The sequence below is a fragment of the Aptenodytes forsteri genome, unplaced genomic scaffold (assembly GCF_000699145.1).
Source record: "Aptenodytes forsteri isolate BGI_AS27 unplaced genomic scaffold, ASM69914v1 Scaffold112, whole genome shotgun sequence".
NCBI classification, from domain to species: Eukaryota; Metazoa; Chordata; class Aves; order Sphenisciformes; family Spheniscidae; genus Aptenodytes; species Aptenodytes forsteri.
Window position 1 is genome coordinate 569,150 of NW_008794883.1, and position 10,391 is coordinate 579,540.

The following is a 10,391-nucleotide window of genomic DNA, read 5'->3' on the forward strand; positions in this document are numbered from 1 at the left end:
CGCGCGCGGGCGCCCCGCGCCCGGGGGGGGGGGGGGAGCCGCGTCTGGGGCTCCGAGCTGAGGCGAAAAGCGCCGAGCGTGGAGGCGGGCGGGGAAGTCTTCGCTGTGGTGGGGCCTGGGGCTTGAGGGGGTTAAAAAGGAGGAAAACAACTGCGCGGCAGTGCTTGTTTTTGCGCCTTCTCTGTTAAGAAGTATTTGTCTGGGGAGCAGGGCGCTTGCTGTGGTAAACTGCGGTGTGTGAGTTTCTGTGGGCAAAAATAGCCTAAATACGGGAGTACAAGGGGGAAACGGGACAAGAGCTGGCTGACTTGACTGTGCTTGGAATAGCAAGACGATGAAGATGGAGAGGGAGAAGATGATGCTGAAGTCCAGCAAGAATGCCTGAAGAAATTTTCAACCCCAGACTATATAATGGAGCCGTCTATATTTAACACGTTAAAGAGGTGAGTGTAACCTTATGTGTGTTACAGTGCATGTTATGTGTTATAGATACAGTGTTATCACTTTGTATAGAAGTGTGTGTGAAATGGATAAATGATGCTGCTGTTTTCCCTTTATTTAGAGTTCAGTTGGTTTTGTTTTTGTAACATAACTTTCAAATAGTTGTTTTCCAATCCTTTCATCAGATATTTCCAAGCAGGAGGTTCTCCAGAGAATGTTATCCAGCTCCTCTCTGAAAACTACACTGCAGTGGCACAGACTGTAAATTTGCTGGCAGAGTGGCTCATTCAAACAGGTACGATAAGTGATACAGTATAATTTGGGTCTATAGTCTTCCTTTTGTCAGAAATATCTGAATCGGTGGCAAATTTGATCATACTTAGGAAGTGGATCATTATAAAGTTGTCATCCTGTATGTGTATGTGACTAAATTCTTTATAATAATACGTTTATTCTGCTCAGAGAATAAGTGTTCTGTTGATGAACATTTTGAAATGCCCACAAACTGTATTATAAAGGGTAATATAGTTGAAGCAACTGCATAAACTATAGCTTCTTTTTGTTTTCATGCAGAAGGGCAAGGGTACTGTTACATAGATGGTAGTAGCAATATTTGATATTTTGTAATAGTATATAATTAATATTGGGGGGGGAAAAAGTTACCTTATTACTAGTTACTAGTTACTGATCCCTTTCAGTGGATCAGTGGTTAGATGGATGATTCTCATACAGATGCCTGTATTCTCTGAGACAAGAATTCTGTATTACCAGTCTGCTTGTGAATTCTTCAGCAGCCTCTTGCAAGACATGTTCAGCATTAACTTGTGGTATCTTTGTCCCTTAGCTAGTATAAACTTTATCAGAAGTATTACACTCTGATCTCAGAAATGTAGAACTACTTACTACCACTTTGTGTATTGTTTTGTAGTATACTATCAAAGCTACCGATAGCCAATATATTAAAAGGATGGACTTTAGTCTGTAGTAAGGTGGGTTTGTGCACCAATCCTGGTAATCCCTTTTGTGTTTAAGATATATGTATTTTGGTATCGTGCCCAGTAACAGTCTTGCAAGATGACTGGCATTGCTGTTTGCATGACTGATGAAGAGAGCAAGAGGAAAAGGACTAGCGTAACCTGCCTGTGATCCTAAACAGTCTGCATTTAGGAAAAAAGATTGAGAATCTCTAAATCTGTCTGTGTCAGTGTGGCTTGATAGTAGAACTGATGGCTCTCCTCTCATCTTCTGCGTGTTGATAAATTTCTGAGTAGTTTCTGTTCTTGTTGAAAAATTTAAGATGTTGGTGCTATGTTTGATTGGATTGCATCTGCCAAGTTTTTTGTTCCTCCTATACAGGTGTTGAGCCAGTGCAAGTTCAGGAGACTGTAGAAAACCATTTAAAGAGCTTACTTATCAAGCATTTTGACCCTCGGAAAGCAGATTCCATCTTTACAGAGGAAGGAGAGGTGTGCATGGAATCCGTGTTGCTATCTTTACACGAGTGGATCCTACATAGATGCCTTCATCCGATGGAGTAGTAGATGGTGGGGGAAGGGAAATTGTATCTTCAAAGCTCTTTTGTTAAGAAACAACTGGTTTCAGAAAACTGACTGTATTTCACTGGAGTCCTCAGAGGCTTAGAGAACTTAGACACTTTGACTGCATCCTCCTTTGTAATGAAGTCCTGTATAACAACTCGCAGGACTCCTGAGAGGTAAAAGGCTTACTTTTAATGATGTTGACAACTAGATATTCTTACATTTCTCTCTATTGCTCTGATCTTTTCAGACTCCAGCCTGGCTTGAGCAAATGATAGCACATACTACGTGGAGAGATCTCTTTTACAAGTTGGCAGAAGCCCATCCCGACTGTTTAATGCTTAATTTTACTGTGAAGGTAGTATACCCAAGTCTAGCAAATGAGAGAATATCTATAAAGGGATAATTGTTCTGGCATCAAATATTGGCTGTGGTCTTGCCTGTATCCGTATGTGTTCCTGCATAATACTGCTTATTCAAACATCAGAACAGTACAAGTACATTTCGGTGGGAGGAATTGTGTTACAGGTTGCAAGTGGTAAGTCTAGTTTCCCAGTTTGAAGTACTGCTTCTTGAGTTTTTTGTTGGGTTTTTTGTTTTGTTTTATTGTGGGGTTTTTTGTTGGGGTTGGTTTGTTTGTTTTTCTTTGATCTGTATTTGAAACTTCTGGATTTCTGGTGCAGTGGAACATTTCAGTCAGTTTTGTATGTTTCTGTGACATGGAAAGAATGTTATGATACATCTTGATGTGCTCTGAAGTATTCTTATATAATTAAGGTTTACTTTCTTTTTGCTACATCTTTATTGGTTTATTTTTCTGTAGTCTAAAAGATGAATGTGAATTCCAGTAAGTGTATGCAGAGGCAAATCTTACATTCTGTGTGTTCTTCTAGACTTGTTAGAATATCTGCAATGTAAATAATACAAGTTTTCTGTGATGTTTTTGTTGTTATAGCTTATATCTGATGCTGGATATCAAGGGGAAATAACCAGTGTTTCAACAGCATGTCAGCAACTAGAAGTATTTTCCAGAGTACTGCGTACATCTCTGGCAACAATTTTAGACGGAGGAGAAGAAAACCTTGAAAAAAACCTCCCTGAGTTTGCTGTAAGGCTTTCCCCCCCCCTTTTTTTTTTCCCCCCTTTTTATATGGAAAGAAAATAGTGTTTTCTGGTTAGGATATACAAATCATTTTGTAGAGAATCTTGACATCAAGTCTTACAAAATCTTAAGCTTAAGAGGTATATCTGAGTTCAAAAGTAGAAATTTATGCTTTTTGGTCATTTATATGGAAAGAAAATAGTGTTTTCTGGTTAGGATATACAAATCATTGTGGGATTGTAGAGAATCATGACATCAAGTCTTACAAAATCTTAAGAAGAGAAGGTATATCTGAGTTCAAAAGTAGAAATTTATGCTTTTTGGTCATTCTGTGACCAAGAATTCCTTGGGTTGCTTATGTGACACTTCTTATATTTCTTAAATGCATTGTAAAACGGTGAAGGTAGAACTGTTGTCTTTCACGTTTAATGCAAGATCTGAAGATCAGTCTAGTCAGTCCCCTAGCAAATTAAAATAATTCTTTTATCATCCACGTCAGTGTGGAAGTTGCCATCTGAATCAACCCAGCATATGTTCTGTGTTGTGAAATAGCACAATGACTTTTGGATGGCTTTGTACTTCTACTTTTAAAATATTGCAGAGAAAGTACTGAGTATAAGTAGGAGAGAATTTCCTCTCAATTTTGGCATTTAAGAAACAAAGTTCTCAATTTATCCATTACTTCTTGCATGGTATCAATGCATAGTGATACTAAACTTTATGTACTTTCTTCTTGGCTGTTGGGTTTTTGGTTTTCTTGTTTAGTTGTTTGTGTTTTGGTGTTTGGTGGGGTTTTTTTTTCCTTCTTTTGATTAGTAGATTTCAGTGAAATCTTTGCTATTGCAGCAGTGTAATCACAGAAGCATACCTGCATGTTTCTTGTTGACTGGTAAGATTTTTGTTTGTGTGCTTTCACAGAAGATGGTGTGCCATGGAGAACACACTTACCTTTTTGCTCAATCTATGATGTCCATATTGGCTCAAGAAGAGCAAGGAGGGTCAGCTGTCAGACGGATTGCTCAGGAGGTTCAGCGGTATGCTCATGAGAAGTAAGTGGGAGTTATGTTATTAGTGAAATGTAGGTCACCGGAATTTGTAAACTACTGTCTTTTGGTCATTCTTGATTACCTTTTACCAGCAAAAGGAAAATTCTTAGCTGCAAGTCACCAGAATTTGTAAACTACTGTCTTTTGGTCTTACCAGCAAAAGGAAAATTCTTAGCTGCAACAGAGCAGTTCTTGTAGCAAGCTTTAATTCGTAGAACAACAGAAAAGTTCCGTGTCCTGTACTGGGAGACCTGAAATAAGAAGAGCAAAGAATTGAAGTTTCTCTCTATTAAAAAAAAACCACATATTTTTATTATTCTACGAACACTTTAGAAACAAACAAGGGAAATACAGATCTATTTCTATAACTACCCAGGATAAGGGGTTCTGCCCTAAGGCATTACATTCCATGGGATGTGCCCTGTTGACTCAGTGAGGCTAAAACTAAAATATCCGAATTAAGAAAATAAGTTGCTATGTATGTTTGCTCTTCATTTAGAGGCCATGATGCTAGTCAGATCACTTTAGCATTGGGTACTGCAGCCTCCTATCCTCGAGCATGTCAGGCTCTTGGTGCGATGTTGTCCAAAGGAGCTCTGAATCCAGCAGATATCACTGTTCTGTTCAAAATGTTTACAAGCATGGACCCACCTCCGGTAGAACTGGTTAGTAGTTGTCTTTTTATAACCTCTGAAACTTAATTCTATTGCAGTAGCATTCAGAAATATGAGGTCTTGTTATATTAGGTGTTGTACCGACACAAAATAAAGTTAGTACTCAGACTGATCCCTCTATAATTTTAAGTAATATCTAAATGTGAAACTACTACTTGTATTCTATTTTGCATTAGCTTGTGGATTGATATTTTTTTTCTTTAATCATTCCAAGTTGTCTTTTTATATATAATCAAATTAATTAAAGAACTTCTCAATATGAGATAAAGATGTCAAGGAATTAATTAACTTCTTTTAATAAAAGAAACCACCCAGTTTTGCAATTTGTTATAAGCAGGCCTAAATGGCATGTTTCAGATTTCTCACTGCCTCTTTCTAACATGGGTTCTGGTAACAAATGGTGGCATTTAGATACTTTAGCAATATAGTCTGTAACTCTGTTTACTTTTTTGTTTTTTTTTTTTTTTTTTTTTCTGGTCAAAAGTTTGGGTCTTTTCAGAAAACTATCTAACCTACTCCCAAGGCGGGAATGTGTTATATCTCATTCTATGCAAGGTATATCAGATACAAAAATTATATTTTTAGTCACCTCTTGTAATTCTCTGGCTCTAATAAACCATTCATTTTCTTCACAGATTCGAGTACCTGCCTTTCTGGACCTCTTCATGCAGTCATTGTTTAAGCCAGGTGCTAAGATCAACCAGGACCACAAACATAAATATATTCACATACTGGCATATGCAGCTAGCGTAGTAGAGATGTGGAAAAAGGTGATGTTCAGTTCTGTGAATAACATTATTTTTACCTACAGTGGCCTGACTGTGCTGAAGAAAATGTATGGTCATGAAGTTACTCAGTTTAAAATAATGTATTCAGCTTGATTTACTTATTTTAATATGAAATGTTTCTGGCTTCAACTGAAATGACTTAAGAAATGTAGATCCTGAAGATCCCTGATGATCAAATAGTGCTATAAAAGTCTCTGAATGCACTGAGTAGTTTTGCTCTCTTCCCCCACCTCCCTGCAAAGGTTATCAGTAGCAGTTCTCTGCTACTAGAACCGTATGTTCTTTTTCAGAGGAAGAAGAATTTAATTCTATGAAGTAGATAAAGTAATTCTTAGGGAATTAAATAAAGCAAGCATCCTTGTACTTCAGCTCATTGATACTTAGGTCTTCTGAAACTCGCATTTGAGTCTAAATTTTGAGAAGCATGATGTAATCTTAGGCTTATCACAGGTTACAATTCCTTTCCTTAAATAACCAAAGACATCCTGTATTTCAATGACTCTTGCATTCAAACTTTGCAATTTTTCAGAACAAGAGAGTCAGCATAAACAAGGATGAACTCAAGTCAACCTCAAAAGCCATTGAAACTGTTCACAATCTGTGTTGCAATGAGAACAAAGGAGCATCAGAGTTGGTTGCAGAACTGAGCACTCTTTATCAGTGCATCAGGTGAGCAGAGAGACTGGTCCCAAGCTTCAGCTGTTGGAAGAAAAGTATTATTTAGGAGAGGCAGTACTGCTAAAGGGAAATGTCTTTGTGGGCTACTCTGTGAGAACATCCTCACTGTAGAATATGTGAAGATGTGGTCTGAAAGCAGCTTGCAAAATCTGACTTTTTGGAATCTCTCTCATGAGGACATAGATTCTGGCTTTCACTGACAATTTGTCCTTCTTGTGTCACAGAATATGCTTTTCTTTGCCACTGGAAAAAGATGACAGATTGCTTTGTCTTCCTAATAAAGCTTTCCTAGCAATAGCTGCATCCTTTCTTCTCATCTTAAAAATATGAAATAACAGACATTGAATAAATTGGAAAAAACTTGGAGTGTACATGAATTTTGTTTCATATTTTTTTGTATTTTGTGCTGAGCAGGGAGTGTCTTTGTAGAAAGAATTTTCCTCTGGACTATTTTTTTTTAACCCTTGATGTGCTGGCAACTTTTCAAACTAAACTTTTTGAGCTTTATTAATTCTGCTGTAAGTTAAACTGAAACTAGCAACCATTAGAATATTCCTCTGGATATTGATTTTTTTTTTTTTTTAAATTTACTGGGAGTTTTTTGTTTTGTTTTGGGGTTGTTTAGGTTCTTGGGGCGGGGGGTGGGTTTGGGTTTTTTGGTTTGGTGTGTTTTGGGGTTTTGTTTTGTTTGTTTTTTTTTTTTTGATGCTCCTGTGCTAAAGTGATCTCTTCTTCTGTAGGTTCCCAGTGGTGGCAATGGGTGTATTAAAGTGGGTGGATTGGACAGTGTCAGAACCACGATACTTCCAGCTGCAGACTGATCACACTCCAGTTCATCTGGCGTTACTGGATGAGGTAAGGGTGTATATAAAATCTGGCTGGAGGGTAAAAACACTTTTGACGCTTGGAACCCGAAGTAAATCCGGTTCACTGGATGCCTATCATTTGCAGCAAGTCAGTAAATATACAGAGATTGATCTGTTTCTATTCAGAGTTAATTATTTGGTTTTGTCATCTCAGCATTATTTACACTAGGAAAACTTAAGGCATCAAAGAAAGAAACAGTGGAATACTTTTCTAAAAGAATTTATGTCTGGTACTGAACATCAATGTAAACTTGTCTAATAAAGCCTGGTGCATCGGTTTTTAAATTGAAGTTCTGAGGCTCTAACTTTCTTGTCTTGTTTGCAGATCAGTACATGCCATCAGCTGCTTCATCCCCAAGTTCTACAACTTCTTGTCAAGCTCTTCGAAACAGAACATTCGCAGCTTGATGTAATGGAGCAGGTGATTCTCAAAGGATTCAGTATTTGTATTCCTTCATATTAGTTAGCTTATTCAAGATAACAGCTTTTGCTGTCACAGGAGTTTTAAGACTTTAATTTAGGAATATGGTCATGGTTAAAAAGTAACATAGCAGATATTGAATCAATAAGAATATGCAATAAAAATGGCATGCTTTCAAGAGGAAGTTCTAATCTGTTGGTTTCTTCTCCTCCCCCTTCACTCCTCTGACTCCTGCCATCAGCTGGAATTGAAGAAGACTCTCTTGGATAGAATGGTGCACTTACTCAGTCGAGGATATGTCCTGCCTGTTGTCAGCTACATCCGCAGATGCCTGGAGAAGCTAGATACAGATATATCTCTCATCAGATATTTTGTTACAGAGGTCAGCAGCAAAAATTGTGTTTACTAACATACAGAAATGAATTTTTAAGATGAGTTGTATGTGTTTGGATATTAAATCAACTTGCCTCAGATTCAAAAATATTAAGATACGAGATCAGATTTTGAGCAATGTATGTAATACCAGTATTCACTAGGATGTGACTTAGTCCTACTGACTCCTGACTTCTGAAAGTATTAAGGTACTGGGTAGAGTACCACAAGAATACATAATTAATTACTTGTATGGAGAACAAGAGGTGTTAAGTGCAACTACTTGTATGCTTTCAAGACTAGTATTGTGAATTAAATATTGTCCCTGCTACCCCGCTAACTGGAAGAATAAACCATTTTTGTCTGCTGTTTCAGGTGCTGGATGTGATTGCTCCTCCATATACCTCAGACTTTGTACAGCTTTTTCTTCCAATCTTGGAGAATGAAAGTATTGCAGGTACTATTAAAACAGAAGGCGAACATGATCCTGTCACTGAGTTTATAGGTAAGTCACATTTATTCATTGCGTACCTGCTGCTTTTTGTATTTGTTACAATTTGCAAATAATGTTTAGGAGGAAGATTGCTAAAAATAGGAATGCCTGCCGGATATTTTCACAGATAACTTCCCTTTTAGGGGCCTGTGTTTAGCAATTTTCCTTTAATCAAGAATCTCTGGGTAGTAGTGAGGAACTTGGAGGCAAATACTGCTTTTTGAGAACTAGCGCTGTAGTAAGGAAAGGATAGGAAGGGAAGTAGTCTGTCATAATACACTCCTATCCTAAAACAAAAACATCTGTCCAGACCCTAAAATCCTAATTATTTATGTAATGACAGATAAATCAGAGTAATGTACTGAACACTCACTCTTTTTTTTGATTTTCTTTTAAGCTCATTGCAAATCTAATTTTATTATGATGAACTAAGCAATGGAAAATACCAAGAATGTGGAGCACATGATCACTACTTTGCCACTCTCCACCAGTAAGGTTCTATAACTGGGCAACACAGCAGCAAAAATAAACCCCAAAAAACCAAACCAACGAACCCAAAACAAGGAAGAAAGGGCTGAAGGGCATTTGATTGACTTGTGTGGTGATCTTGAGCTTCATATCAGAGGATTGTTAATGTACTTTGGAAAATGGAATAATACCGAAGGATTTTCTGTTGTTACACAAATCAGTGTAAGTCTGAATATTCTGAAGGGGATAGCAGGAGAGAAACAGATTTATTTCAAAGAACGCTATTTTGGTTACTTGCAGAATTTGTCACTGATTTTTTTGTGTAACATACAAAACTTGAAGAATGGGCGAAGGTAGTTCCTACTAAAAACACTTTGCAGATAGTTCTCTGAAGACTAAATCTTGAATGATCTCATTTTTGATGTTGCGAGTTGTAAAAAAGCAATTGTGTGATTAGCTCTCTTGCTGCCGAGAAGCCATAATGCCTCTTTCTCACCTTTGCGTTATTAGAATTCTAAATATCCTACAAAAAAAACGTTTTGTGTAACACAAGTGGAGTTGTAACAATCAAGGCTAGTTTTGTATTAACAGATGAATCCTACATGAGTGTGTTATCTTTTGAAATCTATTTTTTTTGTTAAATAGATGCATCAAGTGTTACTGGTAAGTTTCATTACCATGTTAGAATTCTACTTTTGTCCAAAAATATGACTGTGTGCAGAAATTTCATTACTGCTTGTTGTGGCTTGGTTTTTATACTTATCTCTAGTCTGTCCTGGTTGATGCCAAACAGTGGGGGATACACCCAAGATTTATAACTTACTTTTAAATAAAGGTTTTTTTCTTTTCCAGAGATTTCTTTTAAAGCTTCATTAAGATCACTCTTTTTTTCTGTTCATTTGGCTGGATTTCTCTTTGTACAGGCAAATACTGTTTGTTTAAAAGTGAGAGGTATAGACAAGCCCACTGTGCTTTTCCAAGCACATCTGTTTTCTGAAGAACCTCCTTTCTAAAAGACAGTGACATTTTAAGTCCAACTGGCTGTAAATTTAAAAAGGAAATCACTTTATTCTTCTCTGTTGTCAGTGATTCATGAATGGGAACTCTAAACTACCGTGATAATTCTTGAGACAGCAGCCAATTGTATAGATTCTTAACTCCTCCTAAAAAGGAGTGCATCTTCCCTTTCAGAGGAACCTCAGCCTGTCTCTCACCTACACCCTCTCCACAGTGACTGACCTTACCATAATAACACTTACAGTGCTCTAATCAACTTAAAGCACAGCCTGAAAAGGGCGAAACTTGCTTCTGCAGAAGCTGTTCTGAACTTCTTTGCCTATCTTTGAATAGAAGATGTACTATCATTCCATGAGACCTACTTTTCATAGTATTTTAAGTAGAATTAGCATACAAGTTTGGCTTTTTGTAGCCCCTGACTTCCTTTCTTTGTTAACTGGAATTAACTACAGAAACAATTCACCCTATAGAGCTTCATTTTAGGATG

General features: G+C 37.3%; 1 protein-coding gene across 1 annotated transcript in view; it reads left to right on the forward strand.

The window, feature by feature from the left end:
• Positions 1–9,738, forward strand: part of NELFCD (negative elongation factor complex member C/D) — an 18,170-nt gene extending 8,432 nt beyond the window's left edge. The window contains exons 2-15 of the mRNA XM_009274750.1: positions 328–443; positions 627–736; positions 1,798–1,907; positions 2,230–2,337; positions 2,935–3,087; positions 4,000–4,130; positions 4,627–4,792; positions 5,437–5,571; positions 6,119–6,258; positions 7,008–7,122; positions 7,459–7,554; positions 7,796–7,936; positions 8,302–8,431; positions 8,817–9,738. Of these exons, the coding sequence (XP_009273025.1) occupies positions 328–443; positions 627–736; positions 1,798–1,907; positions 2,230–2,337; positions 2,935–3,087; positions 4,000–4,130; positions 4,627–4,792; positions 5,437–5,571; positions 6,119–6,258; positions 7,008–7,122; positions 7,459–7,554; positions 7,796–7,936; positions 8,302–8,431; positions 8,817–8,851 (1,686 nt within the window). The 3' untranslated portion in view covers positions 8,852–9,738. The remainder of the gene's footprint in view (positions 1–327; positions 444–626; positions 737–1,797; positions 1,908–2,229; positions 2,338–2,934; positions 3,088–3,999; positions 4,131–4,626; positions 4,793–5,436; positions 5,572–6,118; positions 6,259–7,007; positions 7,123–7,458; positions 7,555–7,795; positions 7,937–8,301; positions 8,432–8,816) is intronic.
• Positions 9,739–10,391: the final 653 nt, after the last annotated feature.